The sequence below is a fragment of the Stegastes partitus genome, unplaced genomic scaffold (assembly GCF_000690725.1).
Source record: "Stegastes partitus isolate 25-593 unplaced genomic scaffold, Stegastes_partitus-1.0.2 Scaffold713, whole genome shotgun sequence".
NCBI lineage: Eukaryota > Metazoa > Chordata > Actinopteri > Pomacentridae > Stegastes > Stegastes partitus.
In genome coordinates, this window is record NW_007578444.1 from 91,004 (window position 1) to 117,772 (window position 26,769).

General features: G+C 39.8%; 1 protein-coding gene across 2 annotated transcripts in view; it reads right to left on the reverse strand.

Moving 5' to 3' along the window:
* The window catches only part of nrxn3a (neurexin 3a), a 177,530-nt gene that overhangs the window by 89,133 nt on the left and 61,628 nt on the right, over nt 1-26,769 (reverse strand). For both annotated transcript variants that reach the window (XM_008291066.1, XM_008291068.1), the window contains exons 5-7: nt 14,790-15,091; nt 11,852-11,875; nt 9,773-9,934 (exon numbers count right to left, since the gene is read on the reverse strand). In XM_008291066.1, the coding sequence (XP_008289288.1) occupies nt 9,773-9,934; nt 11,852-11,875; nt 14,790-15,091 (488 nt within the window). The remainder of the gene's footprint in view (nt 1-9,772; nt 9,935-11,851; nt 11,876-14,789; nt 15,092-26,769) is intronic.

Below are 26,769 nucleotides of genomic sequence, written 5' to 3' on the forward strand. Positions count from 1 at the left end.
TCAAACCAATGTAAGCAATGTATACATTTTGGACAGAGAGGACAGATGAGGATGTCAAGTGAATATATATTTTATCTATAGCAAGTCAAAACCAAGGCGTCACATCAGTTTGACTCAGTTCTACCATCTTCTTTAAACTCAATGCAGTCTCTCATTCAGCATTTGTGTCATCTCTCTTCCCAGAAAAATGAAACCTGTTCCTGAGCTACATGTAAAACACTCTTTCTTTCTCTGCTGCCTCAAACCTTCAGCACTGAGTTTTCTCTTTCCTGCTGTTTTTATAAACATGTCTGAGTGAGTTAAGAACCCTTAACTCACTCCATCAGCTGAGCCATGACAACTACTCCACAAATGTCTACAGAAGATTGTGTTTATTACAGCTCCAGTAACAGAAGCCTGGGTTTTCTAATGTCTGAAAACAGAACCAAGAGCAGTTGCAGAGGTCTAGTTTCCTGACTCAAGTTTCCATGGTAGGGTCCTCACCTTACTATGTCAGGTGAAATTGGTTGTGATTACGAGCATGCATGGCTGTCATGGACTGGACTGAGGCTCTGTCCAAGGTGTACCCTGTCTTTCACCCTAAGTCAACTGGGGAAGGTGTAGGTCCCAGCAACCCTCCACAGGGTAATGTGGCATATCGGAAATGGATTAAATGTTTCCCTAAAAAAAAACCCTACCTAAGCTTTATAAGTTACTGAAAACATAAATTCTAAATAAACAATGATATCACAATGGTTTTCAAAAACTCTTAAGACAGTGGGGTGGAGGTTGTCGATAAGGATGCATGTAAGGGTAAGAATCATACAATGATGAGCTTATTTATCTTCTTGTGGTTACGCTTCAAACAACATTATTATCAATAAAAAAAAGATGGTACAGTTTGTGAGACTTGACCAGGATAATATTTTGACACACTTAAACACATACAAGCTCCATGTGCTGACTGCTGACTGTACACATTTGCCTCATGCTTGTTGCATGCTTGCTAATAAAAGACAGCATAAATCATATAAAATGTGGCTTCAGACCAAAAGGGGAAGGGGGTATGGCAGGGAGGTGTAAGAGGGAAAGGCGGGTGTAGTTGACAATTTGACAAGTCACTTTCAGGTCCCTGCCACCTCTGAACAATAATAGCAAAAAGGCCTTTCAACATGCAAAGGGAGCTTTATCAGCATGCTGCAGATGCAGGCTGCAGGTTAACATGAGAATAAAGCATGAGCAGAGACTGATAGCAGGCTGAGGAATACCTAATATACGCTCTACATCAACGCAGACACACACAAAATACATGCATGCACACAAGATATATAAAATATGTGGGAATGTGTGTCAGTGTGTTTGTGAGAGTTCTGCCACCAGAAAGTGACTGAAAATGTTTGACAGTGACCAGATGAAAGAAATCCATCACTGCATTATCTCCTCCACCAGGCTTCCACGACGCACATCATTACACATACACTCACACACTCTTATCAGTGTGTGAGAATGAGCAATGTAACACAATATGACTGAGGCTTGAAATTACCTTTTTAGATTGCCAGCCAATATAGCTAGCAGATTTTTACGTTATCATTCACTCAGAATTCCCACAAGATAGAATGAAACCGATTTAGCTACAAACAATACTAAAACATTGGACAGAAGGAAACAATATTTGTGTTGTTAGAACCTTTAAAGCAGAGCAGATATAATGCAGTATGGCCAAGCAACAGACATCTAAATCATCTTACTGGCAAAATCAACGTACTCAGAGACTTTCTTGTTTGTCGAGAGAGTAATGTGAGAGAAAGGGTCATTAAATGTCATTAATATAAAGGGTTCGTCTTCTGGAAAATACGAGTGTGGTTATCTGCCCACTGACGACAACATATTCAACAAGTTTTCCTAAAAATGTTCAATCTTGCAACACAATCTTTGTATAATCTACTAGTTTGCTGAAGTCTAAGTGTGTAGCCTTCAACTGTACTATAGGGGACACTGTAGCTAAACATAACATATATACTTTAGTGTTGGTCTGGGTGTGCGCATGTCCATGAGGTGCATGCAGGGCTACATTTATTCATCATTCTCAGATGCCTGCCTTGCCCATAAATCTTTGTCAGTACCAGTGTACACGTGTTGTTCATATTGGTGTAATTCTCATGCATTCAACACTTTACTTTAGATGTTTCTGTTGTAGTGTTACTGGTCACATGGTCTTGACATGAGACCATCTATGGAGTGTCTGGCAAAAAACACAGCTCTTGCAGTTTGTGGCCTTGTCCACCGGGTGGCATAATATCCTTTGCAGAGCACATTCTGTATAATGAGCTGGGATCTTCTTAGGTAGTCCAGTTAAATTCATTAATTGATCTCCTGACTCAGGTTGGTGGTGCTTTTATATATTGATTTGATTGTTTAGATAAAGGCAAGGTTTAATTTGATGAGATACCACTTCAAGGTGGGTGTATTTGTGTGTGTGGGTAGTGGTACGCATTTTTTTTCTGGTAAACATTTACTGGTATTTACCCAGGCACAGTGCAAGCGTAATAAATAAATATTTAGGTAAATAAGTGCAATGTGATCTACATTTTGTGTTTCTGCATTTGCACTGCAGTTACTGACTTGATGGCAATGAAGGCAATTACAAAAAAAATGTTTAAAAAAAAAAAAAATCCACTAAAACATGCTCAGACCTCCATCTAAGTGGCAATTACTAACAAACTAATCACACAAATAGCACACTATCAGGCTCTTCTGCTGTGGAACCAGCTCCCAGTTTAGGTTCAAGAGGCAGACACACTCTCTACTTTTAGGATTAGGCTTAAAAGTGTCCTTTTTGATCAAGCGTATAGTTAGGGCTAGTTTAGGTGACCCTGAACCAGCATGTTTTAGTTATGTCGCTTTAAGACTAAGCTTTGGGGGGCTTCCCATGTGTCACGGAGACCTCTCCTCGCCTCTATTTTTCACTGCATGCCTTGATATGCTTTAACTTGGTGTCTTCTCTCTCTCATAGTTTGTGTTCTGTCCTCTCGCTCCCTGTACCTCTCTGCAGGTATCTCTGACTCCACAGCTGCATGTTTCTGATTTGCAGTTAGTGGCCTCCTCAACTTGCTCAGAGTAATTTCTTATCTGTTCTCCTTCCGTACTCTGGTTCTGTCTGAGGTTTCTTCGTGTTAAAAGGGCATTGTTTGACCACACTGATGCCAAGTGCTGGTCAAAGAGGAAATATTGGGTTTCTCTTTATTATGCTGTAAGGTCTTGATCTTGCTATATAAAGAGCCCTGAGGTGACGTATGTTATGATTTGATGCTACCCAATTAAAACTGACAACTAACTGTGCGAACAAAACACAAACAAAACAAGAAGCATCTGCTGATGTAAACGATGAGTTGCAGAAAAAAGATCTCATAAGACCCATGATCAAGAAGTAAATCATCAAATAAATAGAGATGATTACCTATTGTGGCTACACTTCAGTGAAGGGAGCACCTCTTGTTAAGATGTTAAGTTAAGATGACCTCAAAAACACAACACAGAATGGCAAATTAAGTAAAAAAAAAAAAAAGAAAAGAGTAACAAGTAAAGGCTAAAAGAAATCATTGCATCAATATCAATAGAGCATGATTGACCTGGATAGACACAGAGAAGACCAAAAAAACACAGAAGTGGAAGTATACATTGATCTTTGGGTTTTTTTGTTTGTTTTTTATTTATTGTTGTTGCCAGTTACTGATCTGCCTTCTTGTAGTTTGTGATAATAAGTTGCAGCCTTTTGCACATATTTAAGGAGCTATGCAGAGCTTTATCTGTGCCATGAGGTTTTATGCTAAACTGGCACTGAAATAACTTTGTGCTGCCGTCAGCCAACCAATGTAAAGTTGCTATACTTATGACACTGAACTTCAGTCACAGCAGCTCAAGGACAGGACTCATTAAGTTTCACCAAATTGTCTCTTGTCACAGCAGAGGAAACACAACACTTGACCGCGTTTACAAAAATGTCTACAAAGCCACCAACCTCCTTCAGATAGATCAATCTGTCCATGTTTCATTGCTCTCTCACCCAATACTGATTAAATGTGTCAAGCCAACAGCAAAGACATGGAAAAAGCTCCTGAAGACTGCAGACAGGACTTACTGACTGGAGTTTGACTCATACACCAATGTTAGAGTGTGCTGGATTACATCAGCACCTACACTGACAATGTTACCACCAACAAGGAAATGAACATCTTCGATTCATAAGCCTTTGATGAACACCTGATCTGAGGGTCAAATGTTAAAGATGCCTTGCTGTCACCTTGAGGTAACCTAAATCAAAGCATCAGCAAAGCTAAACAGTGCAGCAAGTTGCACAGGAACACTTTCACAACTCTGACCCTCGTTGCATCTTGCTTTGCTGGGAATTCAAGCTGTTATCAACTTCAAATTAAATGCCACACCAGCCAGCACTGGAAAGAACAGCGTTTGTGCCCAGTTTTACCACAGCAGCCCAGATTCAGCCACCAAAAGTGTGTTCTTCCATGGAACAGCTTCTGTATGTCTTGATTCCAATCTGCTGATGACCTGCAGTTAACAGAGTGTTGACTGAAATGTTCAGCATGTCACTGGCTCAGTCAGTTATCCCCAAATATCTACCACTGCTGCTCCTGTGTCAAAGCTTCCTGGCTAATATGTGTGAATGCTCCCTAGCCTGTTGACTCATTTGGACCTGCAATGCTTACTGTACATCAGGGCACTGTTTGTTGTTTTCAGCTCTGTTTTCAAAATTCTTTGTTCCTCCGAGCTGGTCAGCAAACTCCATAACCTTGGTCCCCCTTTAATCCGTCTTTCTGATCAAATGTACTCAGTCAGTTAAGCTGGACAACCACATCTCTTCCACCCTGACTCTGAACCCAGGAGTCCCACAGGGCTTTGTCCTCAGTCCACTCTACCCCTGCTCTAGATATGACTGCAAAGCTCTGAAGCTCACAAACTCCATTATCCCGTTTGCAGATGACACAATGGTGGTAGGACTGATCACTGACAACAAGTCAGGCAGCAGGGAGGAGGTGGATTGATGGCAAGCTGGCGCAAAGAGAACCACCTGGACCTGAACATTCGAAGACCAAAGATTTGACTGAGGACTGCAAAAGACAATGGTACTTTCACACACACACACACACACACACACACACACACACACACACATATTTATTTATATATATATCCATATATGGATGATAAATATATAACCATTTAGTTATTAAGCAAACATACTGTGGTAGGAATAATAATATTTCCCTCTAAACTGGAGCAGCATTGAATATAAATAATCAAGCCCGACTACATCCAAATTTTACATACGCAAAGTACTTGAGTAGATTGACTTGGTTAAATTCCACCACAGGAATTTACAACAAGAGATTACAATATCAGACACTCCCTCCAGATATGTTTTTAAATGTAGTGAAAAAATAGTGGTGCTGCACATATTTCTGCTCATATTCAGTCTTCATTCTGTGAACTCATCCTTTGTGTTTCTTTGTTGGCTACAGTATACAGGCGCAGCCAGAAGCCTCTATGTGAGTGGTTGATGGAGGTGTAATGACAACGACAATTATAGCAATTATGTGTTATTGTAGGCCATTATGTATTTTGTAGGTTTTGAGATGTAGGCTTTCTTTGTAATTGCTGGCTTATGAAAGGCATAATAATCATGGGGCAGCCAGTTGCAGGAGCTACCAAGGGCAACCAGTACCTGGTGCCATGGTAACAAAACATTTATCCATAATGCTGCTGTGCGGATGGCGAGGACAAGAGCACTGGCAGCAGGCAAATTAGCCCTAATGGCAGGGAGTGGAGGACGAGAAGGTGCTGGACAGCAGACAGAGGGAGAGCTGGTGGGTGCTGCAGATATGGGGGTGGGTGGGCCTGTGATTAGGAGGTGGGCAGAATGAGTGTGACTTTATGAGGGAGTACGTATGAGGATAATCTTTCTGACAGTGTGTTTGTGACCAGTGTGCAGTGAAGGCCTGTGTGTGTTATATGATGCTATGCACAATGACGGGTAATTTTCATGCAATGGCTTAACTTTTTTCTAAAAGGAAACTAAAACATTATATTAGACTTTTTTTTTTTTTTCATTTTACAGTGTACACATGCTTCAATCTGTCTTAAATATGTGTTTTGTGCACATCAATGGTTGCAATGCAAAAATTTGGGCAACATTTCAACATGTCAAGAGGACTTTTGAGATTATTGTCTGAAACTTTATTTTTTTTTACATTTATTTTTGGTCTCAGACCTCAAAACATCTTCATTTTTACTACTGCTTTCTTTCTACCGTTGTAGTTAATATTGATAGTTACAAAATATATATATATATACACATTGTTCAAATGATATATTTTTTTTGTACATTTTTTGAGTCAGTACCTTTCTTAGTATTTCAACAATAGGACAAGAACAAATGGAAATGGCATAATGTGATAGTTACGATGATTTTCAATCCAGGTAATACTAACTCCTATTTATCAAAAACTGACATAAAATAAACATTTTGACTGAAATCAAGTCATGGTCATCCTCAGTGCAAGTTTGCAGTAGCCATAAACACACAGTATGTTGATAGTGACAAGTGACTGTTTTTGATTCAAGGACAGATTGAAATAGTGAGATTGGGCTTTTAACATTTTTTAAATGCTTTTAGAGCACTGTTACACTCCTCCCATCAATAACAGTCACCACATCCACCATCTCAAGACAGATTAAGAAAAAATAATAAATAAATCGTGAAAAATGTGTTGTCAGACAAGTGTAGTTACTACCGACTAGGGATACACAAAACTAACTAAACTCATGGTTTGGGTTATATTGTGGTTTTTGATTCATAGGTCAATTTTGTTTTTTTAAATTTTAAACAAACATAAAACAAACAAACAAAAAATGGAGACAAATCCTGCCACTGTCACTCTTACTGTCTACTGCTTTCAAAGTTAATCTAGTGTTCATGTGAAAAAACAACTGCCTTGAATCTTGTCATTAGATCTGTGGAAGCATTAAATAAATTAAGCTATTCTTCGCCAAGGTGGAGATATGTTCTCTGTGCCGTTTGTTTGTCTGAAAGCAGGATCACACAAAAACTACCAAGCTGAGTTTCATGAAAGCCGGTGGCGAGGTGGTGCATTGGCAACTACATATGGGTGCATATCTGGATTAGTTTCTGTAAAATTGTGAAGTGTGGCATTGGCAAAAGACCGGACTCTCTGGGTGCTTCTTCTGTAATTTTAAAAATTAACGGCAGCAGTAAAACTGTATTTCACAATATGATGGTTAAACTTTACATCTAACTTGCAGTTCACAGCATGCTGAACCACGGTCAAGGATCTGCTGATGACAAAAAAAAAAAGCACTTTATGCAGCTGTTATAATTGATCATTTAAGTCTTTTGAGGAGTCAATATACATTCTCTGTTCATTTTAACTAAATTATGAAATGAGTTTCATTCTAAAGGTGCAAACAGTGCGCACACCTCCACTATGGTACATACTGTATATAGTGCTCAGAAATGGGGGACCAGTACAGGTGAAGAAGAAGGCTGTCATTAAAATTTTTTTTAAGTAAGTCACTACAATGCTACATTATTTGATGACAATGGCAAAAATAGGACAAATATATATGTGACATAAGGCTGTGGTGTTGTTTTCACATCCCTGTGTTGCTTAATTTACAGATTGCTGAGTACGTAACTCTACACTGAAGTGATGGTGATTTTAGGTGGAGCTATGTTGGATATTAATGAAGTGTGTGTGTGTGTGTGTGTGTGTGTGTGTGTGAGTGTATACCAGCCTGCAGCCAAATGTGTTTGTGTCCTGTATTTGTTATGTGACACTACCTTTATCCTTGATCCAGTGTTTCATGATGGGAAAAAGGTCTCAAGCCTAATGTACACGCTTGGTTGTGCATGTTTATAATTATACGTGGGTGTGTGTGTGTGTGTGTGTGTGTGTCCATAAGTGTGTTGAAGGGGTGGGTGGTACAGGGAACTGCAAGCAGGCCCAGCATGGCACAGAGCAGGAAGTAGGCCAGAGGGGGATTAAATGGCTACTGCGCCACTTCCTCCCTCTCCCTGCAGCCATATGATGCTGTGTGTGTGTGTGTGTGTGTGTGTGTGTGTGTGTGTGTGTGTGTGTGTGTATGTGTGTGTGTGCCTGAAGAGAAAGCCAAGCCCCTGCTGTCAGTCCACACTTGACTGGGTCCAGTTAAGTGCTAAGACATGACATCATCAGCTTGAGGGAACATTATATTGGTGTGTGTTTGTGTGCATGGGTTAACACAATGGGCCAACTCTCACATCCGAGAACTTACCATTAGGAGCGCAATTGTTATCGTCTGCTGTTCTGCTGCAGTTCCACTGAGTTTCAATTTCAGCTTCAATTTGTTTAATGTATATAGTGCAGAGTCACATCACAAGTCATCTCAAGGTACTTCACAAAGTCATTTCTGTCTGTTCTGAAAACTTTTACAGGAATTTTGATGTTTACAGATCAGAGTGTAACTGAGGAAAAACCATCATAAAGTATGTTAGTAAGGTGTGAAGAACAGCTTCAATGCTCCTTGGCATTCACTCTCCAAGTCTGTGGAGGGATTCTTCCAAAGCAAGTTTCCTCACTTTGTGCTTTGGTGATGATCAGTGAGATCTCTTTCTAACCTGTCAGTCCAGAATCTCCCATGGGTGCTCAACTGGTATGATATCTGCTGACTGTAAATGCCACAGCATGGGATTTGCATCATTTTTATCAAACCTCCTCATGGCCTATGGATGGAGGTGTGGTCATTTTTCATGCTCATGAAACCATAGATGGATGGAGAGACTGTCGCCCGCTCTAATCAGGATAGATTATTTCATCACAGGATAAAGATGATCACCCAGAACAACTCCGTATTGATTTGCAGTGACCACCACAGTATAACAGAGCCACCAGATCCCTGAACTGTAGGGGTCAAAGATTTAGGATTTCAGTTGTATGATCAATATGAGCATACAACCTACAGCTGATTTGGAGTTTTAATGACCTTTCGCTTTTATTGACTCCTTTATAGTACAATACATTAAGCCTCGAAACCCCAAGCACTGTCTCAGCATTTTTCTTTTTGTTTATTTTGTAATTCGTAGTTCTTGCATGTCTCTTGTTGTTTTCCTTCCTTCCTTTGTCCATTTCCCTCCTTTGTTTATTGCCTTGATCTGTTTCACCTGTGTTTCATTGGTCACCTGTGTCTTGTCTCCCAGTTTAATTCTCTGTGTATAAATAGTTTTATTTTTCCCGTGTCTTATGCCAGTTTTTCTCTGTTTAGTCGCCTGGTTGCTCCTGTTAGTTTCCCTCCTGTTTGCCTTCCTCATGGTCTCCTGCTGGTTTCTCTTTGTCAGTATTTGATTTTTTAATTCAATTCTATTGTTTCCCATGCCTTCATTTGCGATTTTTCAGCATCTGCATTTTAGTTCTTTTGCATTTCTTGGGGTTACGTTTGTGTGTGTGTTTTTGTTCCTCTGCCTGCAAAATGAAGTCCTGTACCTTTCTGGAAACAGCCCAGCCATGGCTAGAAGTACAGAGATACTAAATATATGCAAAAATCTCTAAAGGGAATGAAAAAGTTTATTTTAAATGTAGCTGGAAAGGTATTACCTCATATCTGACTTAAAATTCTAAGCTAAACTGAATATAAATACATGAGCAGTTAAGGAGGCAACCATTGTTCCAGCACCACACAGCCCTCTAACAAACTGAAGACAATGAGTACGGTACTGTACCTCCTTCAGACAGCCCATGAAGTTATTGCTGACTGGAGATCCAGGCAGGTCAGCTGTGCTGGGACTTCCACCCACATAGAAGAAGTCATCAGAGCCCAACATGGTGTAGTCTTCCTGGGTGTAACCCGTAGTGGTCAGAATCCCATCCACAGATATTGTCACCTGGCAAAGAGGAGGAAAAAGTGAGAGTGGGAAAAAAAAATGCTTTTCTCAGATTTAAAGGACAGAAGATGTACGACTACAGTGCTGTTTAGACCTCACTTATGTCTGTGTGATTTATATATCTCAGACCTGGTAGTGTGTTTCTCTGTGCTATGGATCAGACAGGACAGAAATAAAGAAAATTTGCCAGCTCATAATTTTCTTTATTTTTCAGTTAATATATGCTTTCTTTGGGACTTGAAATGATTGATAAGTATGAAGGGTTAGTAAAATGTCAAAATAAAGATGCTAACTGGGTAAGTTTAGCTCCAGACACCGACAAACATGTAACAATATCCATCTTCATGAACCAATCGTCATGTACCAACCGTGTATTTTGGATTTCTGTTGTATCTACATAAGTGAGCGAGGACAGAAACTGATAAAACAAAACTTTGTAACATGAAGAAGCCGACAAAAACACACACACACAAACCAACGGAAAGGAACAAGGAGTTAGTAGCACGCACACAAAATCAAATGCAAACATGCAGGACACAGAATGGCAGAGCGCAGACCCACACTGCAGGACATCTGTCTGGGAAAAATCTACGTGTATGTAGAAAAAAATGTACTGTTGGGGAATGATTTTATCAGAACTACAAGTGTTACAGACACAGGCAAAAATAACTAATTATATTTATTCAAACCTTGTTCATAGACACAACGTTGTACTTCAGTGATGTTAATATTTCATGGTATGTTTCTTTGTAGTTCTAGTTTCTCATTTGTTTGTGGGAGATTAGGCACTGCTGTGTGTCAGCAGAGGCCAAGATAAGGACAAACAAATTGGAGAGTAGTTGAAGCTAAAGGTGGAGCATTCTCCTGCTACTTAGCTTATCTAAAAATAAAACATTGCTGGGGTATGTGGTGTCTTCAATCATGCATCTACAGCCAAAATCAGACGAGGCCTTTCCACACTTTTATTTCCATCATTATCATTTCACTAATTTGTTGCAGTCATCTCAAACCTTCACTTCTGCTTCCAAAGGTAAATGTTTGTTGCCAATAGGGTTCAACCGATTATCGACTTGGTTGATTACCAGATCCAACACTCAGCATGCTATTTTTTAACCCATTCTCGATAAAATTAATTAATTTTGAAATATATATGCTTCCTCGGCTGAGAGGCAGTCGTCTCTCTCTGTACTTTTGTGCTGGATTTAGTGTTATTCCAAATTTTCACATTAGTATTTCATGTATATTCCAAATGTTTACCAGTTCCTAATATCAGCTATCAGTCCCCATAATTGGCAATGATCAACAGTGATACTGGCCCTGGAAAAACAGTCAACCCCTAGTTTCTATAGCTTTGTGGACCTCCCTCAGCAGATCAATGTATTATTACCATTCAGCCAAAATGCTAGTTGAGTTATCCAGTTTTCTCCTGCAATGTGAGGTGTCTCATACTTTCACACACAGCAGCATGAATGAAGATGAAAGTCTAGTGTAAGATCATGCGAACAGTGTACATGGCACAATTGTTCCAGAGTTCCAGCGTGGATTTCTTTTTTTGGTCGTCGTATTCTTCTGGCAGTTTCCACAATATTATCACCAAAAACATTTAACAAGAAACCCCAAAGTGAAGCAGATTTAGCTAAAACCCTCGAGGAGGAAAAGATGTGGGTGACTAAAAAGGAAGAAAACTACAAAGGAAAAACGAAAAAGCACTGAGAGTGGATGATCTGGTGGAGGATAGAGAGACAGGAACGGTAAAGCAAACTAAACGCTGGGAAATTTAAAGCCCATTTCCTTTCAGTGGGGGTAGAATGGCATCTTAATGTACAGAAGTCAAAAAAAGAGGAAGAGGAGAAGTACACAGCAAACCAAAATATGAACAATGAAAATGATATCTACCATACAGTGGAGTTTGTTTACCATAGCGAGTCCGATGCCTGTTTGCTTTGCAGAAAGGTGGGGTGGGTAAGACATGGATTTATATGAGTGAACAGTGGGTTTGTTAGTACTATAAAGCAAATCAAATGAACATTAAATGATGAAGGGTGAGGGAGACAACATACGTGTTAGTAAAAGAAAAACAAAAGAGACTCCTTTCATTAAGTCACAAAGAGTTGTGGCCGACTTGATAGCGGTATATATGTTCACATGTGGACATGGAGGCAAGGCTGAAATGAGCAGAAATCAGAGCAGACCTGGTTTTATTTTCACAAAGCATCAAAAGCTGAAGATTATTGATGGTCGTCTTATTGAGGATGCTACAAGTCAAATTTAGAGCAAACTAGTTCTCTGCTGTTGTAGACCAGTTAAGTCGATCTGAGCAATCAAGGTGTATTTAATGATTTAATGGACAATCAGATTAAATGAATACTGAATAAAATACTGACTTTCCTTTACTGTACTGTACACTCTACAAGTTCAGTATAACATTTTTTACTTATCTGTAATTCTTACTCTCTTTATAATTCAGGAAGCAGCTTCTCAATTCAGCGAGTAAGCTACAGCTATTAGTCAACACTGCACATCCTCTGCAGCATTGTACAATGCCCTTCAAAAGTCTGCTAGAAGTGGAATGAATTTTGATGGTTTTGCTACTTTAGACTTTTGATTTGAACGTGTATCTTTGTCAATAGGTCACAGACTTGATGCAGTCTTTTCATGAAAGGCCTATGCAACCAAATACATAATCTGTATCACTTCTAGTTTCTTTGGCATTCAGCTGTTGGATTTCTTTTGCTACCAAAGAAATGTGACTTGATCGTAAAGTGTCCCTTTGTATAAAATTACAATATACTTGTGCATATAAATAGTGTGAAATAGAAGTCAAAAGCCAGCATCTACTTTTGTGTTATTGAATTTTTTTTATTTTTTATTTTTTAAATTTCAAATTCAAATCCCTAAAGTGAAAAAAAAAACAAAACATCAAATTCCCCTTAGGAGCATGATTTTGGAAGGCATGGTACACATCTAATTTCTTGATGTTTCCTGGACTTCTTTAGCAAAAAAATACGCTTGGAGGTTATAGAATTTATTGAAATTATTAACATCAGCCTTGGTCTTTAAAGGTATAATACTTTATTTACTTAATCAAAAACCAGATCATTAATTTTGCAGACTGAACTCTTGACTCCACATGGTTCTATTCAGAGAGGGTTGGACTTAAAGGTAGTCTCTATTTAACACGCAGGTTAGTGTGAAAGTGTGCAGGTGAGATCAGCACAGGTCTGAGATGCCAGATCGCTTCATACAACGTCTGTCTACAGACAGATAAGAAGGGAGGAAGAGAAATGAAATCATGAAATGTAACAGCAGTGTCTTGATTGATGGAGAAAGTGCTAAGATAACACACAGACCTGCAAACCGGTGCTCCTTCAGTTAAAAAAAATATTTAATTAAACATCATTTTACTAAATCAGAACACAAAAAAATATTTAATTAAACATCATTTTACTAAATCAGAACACAAAAAAATATTTCATTATCTTAAATCTGCTTAACCGCTTCCACCCTGGAGATACTTGTACTCAAAACGCTGCCTTGTGTTATTAAGACTAAACTGGATGTAACAATTTATTCTGCTTCATTTCTGTGTTATCAAACTTGTTAGATCATATTCGAACAGGTTTACTTAGTGTCACTGTCTCATTGTTTAAAGGCTGTTATTTACTCTCTAATGTATCATGTCGATTAGGCGGAAATAAAAATATAAGTTTTTCAACTGTCATCTTGGCCTGGTGATGGAGACACAGAGGGTTATTGTATTTCAAGCTGCTCTGATCCTTAGAACCCAAGGTTGTTCATTGAGGTCTTACAGTTTTGTAAATTGAGACAGAGACCTGCCCACCTAAAGATCCCATAAGAATAGGTCAGAGGAGTTTACTGATGTGAACTCCAAATGGACGAACTTCACACATGTTGATTTTGTGGCAGATTGATCTGTTTGTGATGCCTTACATGTACAACCCTATAACAGAAGCATTTTCACCATGAATGCCTGTGGATACACCATAAAACTGGCTGACAAGGTGAATTCCAGTCTCAGTAGGACAGAAGAGGAATATTTCAGTATAAAAACAAAATGGTTGGTGGAGGATGACAGAACGCCTCTCTATAAATGTATGAAACACTGGTATCCTCTATGCTGAGGAGGATTTATCAATGAAAACTAAAGGTAGACATACAAGGTATTGAAGTAATAAAAGCTTTTTATCTAAGCAGTAAAGGTGTACTGACTTTTGCTGTACTGAGATCTTGCTCTTAGTTTTTAATTTTCCATAAAGGCAAACACCTCATTGTTCAGTGTAGAAGTGATGCAGTTACTGTAAGACAATACAATGCTAAATCATGACATTTAAGACATTTAGGGATTTGCACGCTGTATTGTGTATACCAGTATATATTCAGACTCTACGTGATGGAAGTCCTCCCATTGTTGGATTAAGTAAATCTATGTAGCTTGTCTTGAGCCTCAACAGGTTTGTGCCACTGACCAAACCATATTTATGTTGTTGCTACAGTCCTTTGGAAGAGTCCAAAATGAAGCAACAAAGGTCAAATGTTTGACCCTGCTAGTGTGTGCAGACTTATCCATAAAAAGTCTGCAGTCAGTAGTAAGACAAATGTATCTGGATAGCAACAGGGGGAGCTTGTTTGCCGGCAGTTAGCAGGCTAGCTCACAGTTTGCAAACCAGCACCGTTAGCCACTGTGGCTGTCCAACAGCATGCTAACAGATACCTGCCATGTTACAATCCATCTGCTATAGATTATCATTGATAGCATTCTTTTAAGTTAAGTAAAACTGCTGCAACTGACTTCTACGTTTACTTTTTCGTCGACAACACCACCTCTTTGCCTTACCTGCCGAAGGTTGCGGGTCACTTTGACATCGTGCCACGAGTTGTCGTTGAACTTCCCATTGACTGGCTCCACAATGGCTTCAAAGGCCCCAGATCCCAGGTTGATGACCAGGGAGACAGCTCCGTCCTTCAGTGCCAGGTTGACGTAGTCAGCTGACTTGCCGGTGTGAAGGATAAGGCCGTTGCGCTGCCACGTCTTGAAGGAGAGCGTAATCTCGTCGCTGCTGCTCTGGATGGGGTTCTGGGAGAGATCGTAGCAGAAGTACTCTGAGCCTCGGAAAGTGGCCACATTCTCTTCTCTTGCTGCGGTGAGAAGAAAAAATAGGTGTAAGGAACCATACATGTCACTCAGACAGCATAGATAGTGTTTAGCATAGACAGGCAAGGATAAAAAATGAACAGTGCCAATAAATGCAACAGTCATTAGACAACTACAAGTCAGTTGCTATGAAAAAGAACATATTTGTAATTCGTATCACAAAACATTCAAAGTCCTTTCAATCCATAGGCTTAATCATTAAATATTTCATATGCATAGACATTGTCATCATTTCTTAACTTTACTGAGTCAAAATTATTTTAGATTTTAAGTAGGTTGAAGTAGGTTTACACTATATTTTGTAATAGTGCTATAATATAGAAAAAAAATCTAACATTAAATCTACTGGTTCAACATTAAAAGGAAAAGGGACATCAGGTACTTCCATCCATTATCTATACATCACTTAATCCTCACTAGGACAGGTCACCAGTCTATCACAGGGCTCCATTTAGAGACAGACAACCAAGCACACTCACATTCACACCTTCTTGCTGCGATGCAACAGCGCTACCAACTGTGCCACCTTGCAGCCCACATCAGGTTCTTGAGGTAAATAAATCCATTTATGCTTTCTTTAATTATATTCTTTTAGCAAAGTAAAAATAGGTAACAATCAAGAAATAATCGCTGTCTATATTTTGTTTAGAAAAAACGAACCTTGCAAAATATTCACCATGTGACACAGAGGAATGCAGCTGAGACCACAAAGAGCTATCATGTAACAACATCAAAGGTCTAATCTTGCCAGTGAAATTGCCATTTCCTGTCAAACAGATGGCTTGTCGTGGTTATGCTTGTGATCAGACAGAGAGAACCAAAGATGGCAAGTAAGCTGCAGAGAATCTGACCGTATTTATGACCTTGGCAGAAGGCGAAGGGTAATATAGGAGAAACAAAACAGAAAACTGCAGAAAGGAACAGAGGAAAGGGCAAAGGAAAGCAGCGGGATAACACAGAAAAATGGTCCAGTCAGGAGTCGTTATCTGTGAGATCATCTTCAATTAACTCACTGTCTCTTCAGCAAAATACTACATTCTGGGCTCATCCTGCACGCAGAACAATCTACCAGCCACCAAAACACTACAAGGATCTGCATGAGTGCCGTTTTAATGTGTTTCATGGGGGTGTTGTGGAGAAATAAAATGGCCACTGCTTTCAGCTCCTTAACACAGATACCTCAGGCATCTGTTTCTTAAAGACGACTTCATCCCACACAACACAGACCCCTCTCAACTCCACATGTGATAGGGGGGAGTGTAGGCTTTAGTGTGTTGTTCTGTAGCCTTTAGAAGCAAAATATGAAAATGAATTGATCATTATCTTTGCAAGACCCAATTAGAGTCAAGCTCACATGCTTTTACTTTCCCTTACTCACTTGCAGGAGCAAGGAGCAAGCATACCTCAGTAATCATTTGGGCCAAAGAGACCAGTGCACTCTTAAAAGTACAACCTCCAAAAGGGTTCTTTCTTGCCCTCCATCTGCTATCCTGCTATCCCCTACCACCCCATCCCCACTATCACACCAACCAGTCAAGGCAGATGGCCACCTTCCCTGAGCCTGGTTCTGTCAGAGGTTGTTTTAGTTTTTTTCTTTCCTCCCTATTAGGAGGATTTTTTTGGTTCCTTCTCACTGTTGCTGACCACTTGCTCAGAGGGAGTCCAAAGTCAACTTCAGATTGTTGGGTTCTCTGTTCAAAATTTGTAAGGTCTTTACTTTACTATGTTAAGCGCTGACAGATGAAATATGTTGTGAATTGCGCTGTATAAATAAAACTGGATTGAACTGAATTCCTGGAAGGACTGAAAGTTCACCCACAACCATTTGCTTCTTAAGAATCCTTTTTTGAAGAATGGTGCTTTAGGGATTCTTTGTAAGCCTGATGGTTCCACTAAGAACCATTTTCATTCCTTTTTGGAAGAAAGATTGTTGAAAGCATGGGTGTTAAGATATCGCCCTCAAATATTCCAAAGTCTAGCCATATTCCAAATGGTTTACTTAAATTTAGATGGATCTGGAATCCCCTTTATATATTAATTGTAATTGTGTTCTTCAATAACTAATATATAAACCATCATTTCATGACATACAACACGTAGTTGTGTACTTGTATTGAACAGACACTGTGTTTCTTGGTTAGTTCGTCCAACCTGAGATATTTTGTGTGCTGGTACTACATGCTCTGTCTTGACCACAGAGGCAAGAGTTGAATTGAGGACCATTTCTCTGTTAAGGGATCTTATTTATTTTGAGAATTTCTAATAGATTATGTATCATAATTAACCACTACTTTATGAACAGTGGCAAAAAACAAATGCGTATATATAATGTACATGTGCTCTCTGGGGGGACGATTACGTCTTGATATTAAATCTTCATAAAAGGACTGTTGTATTCTGAACTACTCAGCGACCACATTCATTTTGTGTGGACCCCTATAACTACAATTTCTGGAGGTGGCCATGATTTGGTTTTTGTGGGTTCTGTATAAAATAGTTCCACCTGGGGTTCAATCCTGGAAACACACTAAAGCTTAGCAGAACCTTTAGAATTACAGACTGGGTTATATATGATTGTCAGCTCTGTATAGCTGAAATATCTAGTCAAATTAATATAAAACATTCTGCTCCAGTAAACCAGATGTGGATAAAGCTTAGTCCTAGATTTATTTTTTTCACTTAGCACATATAGGATTTGAAATTATACCCTGTTACATAGAAAGCATGCAGGCTTAGAAACATATGCCTTAACCCCTCCACAAATAACCCTAAACAACAGAGGGTGTTTCTAAGACTAGCAAACAGGTAATTACTACCTACCCTTTATTGTTCACTCTCCTTTACTCTGTTCACACACTGTGTGATAACCTGTCAGTGTATGTATTAACAATAGATGTTTAAAAATAAATAAATAAATAACAGAACAACTGAAATGTCAGAGAATCCAGTTAGGCTAAATCTAATATTTTATTTTAGCAAGCTTGAGATGGACAACTTTAATAGACTTTAATGGTAGAATGTTGGCTTTTGCAATTCTAGCATTTGTTTGTTGCTTTGTGGGGTTCCCTCACTTTCACCTGATTGTGTGCCAGTGGAGGCTCTTAGCATAGGAGGTGGAAGACAGGCTGTCACCACTTTTATGTGCCCATACTCCTACTGTGATCATTGGACTCTGCATTGTTTTGTTGTTTGTAGGTGGCTTATGATTCATCTGATGTAGTAAGTGGACCTTGGCATGATGCTGTCTTTTTTTGTCCTTCCTCTCTGCTATGCCGCCATTGTTGGCGATTACATGAATTCACCTGCTGAGTGCAGCCTGATGTGCATGGTTTGTGTCCTGTCTGTCATGTTGCTGATTACACTGGTCCTATGCTCACTTCTGACCTGTTCCCCCAGGATCCACGCAGTCGCTCATGTCCTGTTGGCTTATCCTCAGAGAGTCTCCCCTCTTTGTATTTTAAATGAAAACTGACAACTGTAACATAGATTGATAAAGTTATGAATGACCACTATATGCAATATATGAAATTCAATCATTGTTTGCCTCATGTGTAGAATGAAATATGATTCTATGCAGAACCCTCAGAAAACATGAATCCTTGGAATGTAAAAGGTTTCTCAGGAGAACCCCTGGGCAGGTAGTTACTCGTACTGTTACAAGGGGGAATGGGTCTGGTTAGAACCCCCAGAGAGTGTTCTTTGTGGACCATTACTCTATAAAAAGATTCTGTTTAGTACCTTTCATACCGCTCCACCAAGGCAGTGTGAGGGCTGGTTAGGGGCCAATGCCCGTCCAAAGACTTTGCATTTTATAGCCATTTAGCTGTTTAGCTCTCGACCAGGGAAACTGGTTCCAGAGAGACTCTGACACGTTGTCATGGCTAATATCCAGAATGAAACAACAAACATGCAAGAAGATGGCCACCTACTACACGAATACCCCAGGCAGCAAACTCAAGTACCTCAGGCAGCAGAAACCCGGTAGTGTACAGAAATATCTGCACCAAGTATGGGCGGGAAGTCTATCCATCAATTATCTATACACCTCCTTATCTTCTGTAGGGTCGTGGGGGCTGAAGCCTATCCCAGCTGACTTAGAGTGAAGACAGGGTACAACCTGGACAGGTCGCCAGTCCATTACACGGAGAGACAGACAACCAAGCACACTCAGATTCACACCTACGGACAATTTAGAATCACCAGTTAACCTCAGCATGTCTTTGGACTGTAGCAGGAAACTGGAGAACACAGAGATATCCAATGCACGCACTGGGAAAACATGCTAACCACCTCCGCACCATGCCGCCCTGGGCTGAAAGTCCCAGGATAAAAAAAAAAAAAAGGATGACACCTCCAAAGGTGGTAGAGAACGACCATGCCAAGATTCTGTGGGACTTCCAAGTCCAAAATAATACTAATAATACTAACAATACTAATGCTAATAATAACAATAATCATCATCATCATCATCATAGTAATTTGACCATAAGCTCTTCTACAGTATTTCCCGTTTCACATAATGAATAATAAACACATAATGAATGGGCAAACACACTTAGTAAGTTGTGTCTTCATGCTTGTGTAGATTGGCAGATCCAGACTGACCATTAAAAATGTAAAATGGAGTGGTGCAACAACACAGGATAGTCACATTTACTCTGAATTGTAAACCTCAGCCCCCTGCCTGCTTTTAACCTAATTGTATGGCATTTGCATGCCTTGGACTGTAGTGCACATGGCTGAGCAGCATGCTTAAAAAGGGACAGTACCGGTGGAAGAAAAAAAAAAAGAAAAGTGTGAGCTGAAAAAAATCCATTAAAAGGAAAAAAGCCTTAAAGGAAAGCGAGGCTAAGTGCTGCAGAATTACAGATGTGTTCACAAGCAAGAGATGTCATGTGTGTTCATGTTTAAAAGAAATGCTAATCGGGCAGCCCTTAGCACATCATTACCACCCTTTATGGGTTAACTCTACCCTATTAAAAGTACGAATAATTGCCATGGGTAATGAGTCATGCTGTGCAGGAATGTGTAAGATCCTGTATATGGAAATATAAAACAAAGAACTGTTTACTGTATTCTCTCAGTTGGAAGTACGTTCAGTTACTCAGATCTACCAAAGCTTCACAATGGTTACCAGTACCGTAAAAGCTTTATGGAAATTGCAGATTCCATACCACAGTTAGCACAATCACCAAACAGCGAGAACATTCTGGGTTCAAACCTGCTGATTGGCTGAGGGCTTTCTGTGTGCCTGTATAGGTTTTCTGCAGGTATTCCAGCTTCCTCCCACAGTCCAAAGACATGAATGTGATTCAGCGGTTGATTGTAAATTAACCATAGGTGTGAATTTATGTCTGTGTTATCCCTGGGACTGATTTTGTTACAATTTCTTAGTTTCTAAGTGTTTTGTCAACTGGAAACCAAATTGGTTATCAGACCCAGTCCACCAGTTAACCTTAGCTGATTTTCTTTACAGCCAGATGTGGAGAAACAAATGACCACGCTGTCAAAATGTACCATGAGAAGTCCTGTGAGTCCCAGTCATGGTAACATGAAGCTCAGTAGTCAGCTGGAACCAGTGTGTCAGGCTGTGGTAAGAAATAAATATTACATTTCTGGCATTGTCAGGAGGTATAAAGACATTCACACCCACTGGAAAATAGCAACATAAGTCATGGGTGCAGAAAGAATAATAAGACATTTCTGTTTTCTGTCAACAAACTTTTGGGCTGGGCAAAGTCAAACAGCATCTTGTCTCCAACATGGCTCCCCTAAGGTGAGAGAGCATCCCTGCTTCTCTCTCCATCTACAGCCCACTGTGAGGACAAAACCGCTTCATCTGAAAGGAATAAGAGCGAGAGGAACCATGCTAGTTCATCCACAAGCAGGTTTACCTGCAGGGCTCGAATAAGGACGCTGCCCTGTTTCAGATGGCAGACACACATGCTGTAAAAGAAAAGCTAAGAAAAGACTCAATATAACCAAAAAAACCTCCACAAGCATAGATTCAACATACACAATACATGCATCGAACAGCTCTGTTTTATAGAAGTGGTGATACACTGAATAAAAAATTCAGCACAAGACTGCAGTCATCCAGTAAGTTAGGCATTGCCATTTTGCTGAAATATGGAATGGTAATGAATTGAGAATGAATATAACTTCTTTATGACTGAAACGAGGATGAAGTGAGGAGATTGTTATCAGCCCATAATGGTTTTAATGGCATCCGTAAGCTGTTCTATTTGGAGCCTTTATTTGATGGATGAGCTTGAATGAGTCCTGCGAGGGGTCATCCATAAATATGTCAGAGGGAGAGGTAGCAGAAGGAAAAGTTATGACCACAGTAAATCTCCCTTATATTTGGAAGGTTGCTGCACACTCCAGGTGGCAAAGAAGGGAATGTATTCCTTTTCTCTAACTTTTTAGCCAAATCTATTATAACTATGTCCGTAGTTTATTCTCAGCTTAAAACTTTGCAGATGTTGTTTTTAAGTTTTCTGGTTTTGTTGAACCAATTCAACAACATTCACACAGAGTTTTCACACAGTGTACTATCAGTTCTACAGAACTAGTGCTGGAACAACAGTAGTATTTGTTTCCCATAAAGGTATGTGTTATGTGGTCTGACAACAACTTCTTCAGTTGTGTTGTTTGACCACGTTTGACTGCATGGTACGCATAGGAAAACGTTCAAAATGAGAGTAGTGCTATCACTTAAAAACTCCGTCCTCTCTCACCTCTGCTCAGTTGGACAATCTTGGCATGCAGAAGATGTTGGAGTGTCATTTTCAGGTAGTTGCAGCACAGACACTACCTGCCCTACATGTGATTAAGTGGTGGTGGTGGAGGGGGTAGTGGGTTCTAATCAGACCATTCAACATGCAGTTCACATAGAATTTACATTCTGTATGAAGTGTATAGTTGATTTTTCATCAGACCTTCAGCCATTTTGTCGGCAGGCTTATTTATACGTGGGAAGTCTTTCCTAAATTTGTCAGTGGGTCTTACCAAACCATTGTCATTCCCAGGGCATCAAATACTTGCATTTTGTCAAAGCCCAGGGTGTCTGAGAGATACACATAAGTTGTCCTTTAGCATTAGTGCATCCATGTCAATATTCAATGCAGATAGACATATAGTTCATGCAGTTTCAACAGCTTCATAGACAGGTTGGAGGGGTGGAGGTGGTGTAAGTCACTGGACTTCTGACTGTCCCAGAACCCAGGAGACTGAGGTTTGTGCCTGGTATCACCATTATTTTTCTGCCTAGTTTCATATTATTTAGTGACTCATACATGATTTTCATTTACTCTTTGCTTTTTCACATTGCCACATGGACCCAACAGGGTACCAGGTCCTTACCAAGGGGTCCTGAGAAAGCAGCAGCATGTGTCAAGTTGGGAATAAGACCGGACTGAAACACTCACTTTACAAGTCCGCATTACCTCAGTCATTAGCATAGAGTTCAACCCAAATGTGTTTGGAACTCAGAGCCTGCTTTGCCTGTGACAACTTTAGGTGATGGTTAAGTATATGGGTATGATAAATGACTGAAAAGCACTGATAAATGAATAATGGGGATTGTTTTGTATGAATCTTTAATGTTACGACAGGTCTCTGCGGCACCAGCGTAATGGCTGTAGTCTGAATATGAATCTGCAATAAATAAGTCTTTGCCTCATACATAATTGAGTGACATTATGATTTATGACATGGGTATTTTCTTGCACACTTCTGCATGACTGACTATGATAAATCAGGTGTGGAGCGGTCATTTCTGCCCCTCGTGCAGTAGATTCAGTGACGCCCTGATCACAGTGGGGCAGTCAGATAAACACTGGCTTGAGTAAGGAAAATGAAGTCTCTTATTTCTGATTTGTTAATGTCCACAGGCTCTGTTCAGCACGTCTTCATGCAGAATCAACTGGTCATACAGCTAAATGAATAATGTTTACAACAAGGTTACAGTAGAAAACCTGTGATTACTGAAACTAAACACAGTAGACCTGTAATTTCCAATCACCCTAATGGCATTAACATGGTTTTAAAATTACCTGTAAAAAAACAGATTGTCAGTTTTGGACCTGTTTACTGTGTCTGTCTACATGTCTGCATCATGGTTCCAGATGGAAATAATTGTCAGAGCAATTGAAAAGTTGAATTGTGACAGTCAAAAACAGTGACGCCACTTTGGTGATCAGTAGAAATCTGAGTTTCTGTGACAGCTTGAAGAATTTGAAGGACAGTGCATAACATCCATCTCTAAAGACTTGCTTGAACAGCACAAAACTCACCCAAAGAACACAAAAAAGCCCTTTGAATATTGGGAGATCAAGATAAATTTGTTCTGCTCAGATGCGGTCCCGTATGTTTGGTTTGAATCTGGTCAGTGAATGCATGGTCCCAAATGGGAATGTGGCTTTGTGGGGCTACATGAGCTCAACATGTGTTGTAAAGATGACATTTCCAGATGGTGTTATGAACGCCTGTGGATATACCAAAATACTGATTGACAGATGATGCAATCTGCAGAACCTTGGAAGACGAGAGAGGGATATTCCAGCATAAAAATATAAAGCACCCCTGCCGAAATCCCACAAGAAGAAAATAATAATAATAATAAATATTATGACCTGGCCAAGTATTTTACCTGACTTGAATTCAGTGCAACATATTTATTCCTTTCGTGAGAGAGGCAGAGCAACACAACTACTCCAGCAAACAGCAGCTAAAAAAAAAAGAATATTCTTAGAAGAACTAAATAAATATCCTTCATGTCAAGTCTGTTTTTTAAAAAAAGGGGGGAAATATGCACACATAGGCACACTGACTTTTGCTGCATAGAGTTCCTACTGTGGGGGCTGTATTTCTAATACAGCAAATCTGAACTGTTAGTTTTTATTTTATCATAAGAGAAAAAAAACTCTACTGCTCAACTCAAACATGATAAAAGTCCTGAATGGTGATACAATTTTGAATCCTTTAACATTTAAGGGATACTCATTTCTGCTGTATAGTGTGCTGAGTAGAGTGCACATTTGTGTGTGAATGTAGATGTATTACACTGTACTGTACAACATGTTGAGATAACACCAGTTGGAGGAATCTGGCCCTTCCAGTATCTTAAACTTCTGCTGAAAATCAGAGGCTTGAAGGAGCACTGCGCTGTGATATGACAGCTCATGTCAAAAAAATTATGTCAGAAATCCCGACAGATGACTGAACAGCTGACACTGTCATTCCTAAAACTATGGGTTGCATAGTTAAGAAAATGCACATGAAACTCCATTATAAGAAACAGCCATCAATATGATCAAATATATCAGCAGCAATAACAGCAACACAATCCAGCCTTCAAACATCTTTCTATTGACTCATCAATCTGTCGCCAATTCTTTTTATTAATTCTAATTCCTACCACACTGTCGAGACTATTTTCTCAAGGAAAAAACAGCAGCCAGGGTCATTTGTTTAAGCAGCTGATGACCTGTCTTTCCACCTTCTTTCACGGCCATTACCTCTTCGACTATCTTTTGATCAGCCTCCTCTCAGCCCTCATCAGACAGTCTACTTGTCACTCTACTTGACCGCTTAAGACACCTCTTTGTTTCTACCCACCCGCTTTCTGCATCATTAACCAAAACCTTGAATAAAAGGGGAACGCGAAAGCATTAATGTATTATCATGTAATAATAGGAAATGGGTTTGGTAATGTCTTCCAGATCATGTTGTCCTTTGCAGCTATATTAAAAAGATCAATTCATCTTAAGCCAAATGTTTATTTTAGAGCTACATTGTTGTTATTTTTGACAACTCTAAGGGCATCTATATATGAATTAAAAATAACCAAACACAAAAAGAAATATTAACCCAAACAAAACATTGTTCATCAAGGACACAAAACAGGCTGTCTACATTAAGCCCCTCTCCACTGGCTGATTTTCTGCCAAACATTGTTACTGATATCACCATTTGCCACATCTAAGACTTTTTTTAAGTGATAAATTACAAAAGTCATTTCGAATCATTTCAATCACCCCATACATCTAAACTTAGTCTATAAAAAGACACAAATAAAGATGCCCTCATGCACACACACACAGACTTTATGGAAGCGTGATCTGGCATCAGCTCAGGTGAGAGCATTTAGAAACTCCTGGGTGGACCATCTGGTGTCTTTTTTTCAATAGAGCTGCTACAGGAATAATCCTTTTCAAATTCACCTGAACAAGCCCAACACCATCCCTCTCTCTCTCTCACCTAACAACAGCGCTGTACAGGCAGAAGAGAGTTTGCAGAGGGGAAAGTGTTCATCCACTAGGCTGCACTGTTATTAAAAACACTGAGACAAAGCAGTGGTGAACATGCTGGTGGAAGAGTGGAGGAGAAAAGGAGCAGCAGAGTGAGGGAAGCATTATCTTGAGCTGTGCTGAATATGAATGTGATTGCTGGATTCTCCCTTTCTCTCAGGGTAGGGATGGTAAATTAGAATTGAGTGAGACACTTCGGGTGGGGGTGGGGGGGGCAAAGTAAAACAGCATGTACGCTAACTGCACACCACCGACGTACTGAGCTGTTCGCCTCCAACATCAAAGAAGAGGGCTCAAGCAAAGCCAGAACATAGGAAGTGGACATGCTAAAAAAGCACAAAATGGCTGCCTTATACCTCCATTTGTAGCTCTTTGGATTACGGCTCCATTCATTCAGGAAAGTTTAAAGCTTCACAGGCAACCACTGTGCCTGTCTGTAAAACATGAGGCTGCGTTGTATGATATGATAGCAGATGCAACTGTTAAAGGTGCACTGCAAACAATTTACACGGAAAGTTTAGCTCACTTGTCACTACGACCTCTAGGTCAATAAAAAGAGTTGTATTACATCTTCTGGAGCTCTGGAGAGATCTGAGCAAGGCTTGAAAAATTAATTCAGTTCAAATTAATTAAATTAGTTATGTATCAGGGTTTTAGTTGGGGTTTGAGGTGTAAATACTAAAACATGAGGCCTCTCTTATAAGCTGCAGGTGTGGCCGTTAAAAGAATTAAGTATTCAGGGGGAGGATGCATTACAAAAGTATTAAGATGACTGTAGTATGACAGTGTTTTTGGAGCCTGACTAATGTAAAGTGGTAAAGGTCAGGCTATATCTGCTTCCTCTGTGGTAACACGTGTTTTTTATTTTCTTGTGAGTCTCTGCATTGTATGGAAGATCCAGACTTAATCCCTGGCATACCCTGTTATATACCCTGTCATAACTGGTAATGAATCTACAGCCAGAGCATCTTTAAGGGCTCAGGATGACCTCTATACTTGCACTTTTATCCAATCCATGGCCAGCTTGTTGTCTGGTACTGTGGTGTGTGATGTGGACATGTAGACTGTGTCATTGAAGGCCTTGCCAGCAGCTACCATCCATGAGCTGCTGCTTCTGAATGCATGCGAACTGTGTCAAATCACTGAAATTCTGAAAACTACAGCACATCTTTGTTCAATGCCATTAAAAGTAAATCAGATTCACCGTTGTTTAATTAAATCCACTGTTCATGTTTTCACAGGCAGTGGAGCTGCGGTGAAGACGTGTCCTGGAACTCTCCTGCATGTAGTTGCTGGGACACAGCACTTGTCACACAGCACCTCCTGCTAATCATCAAGCTCCTGTTTGA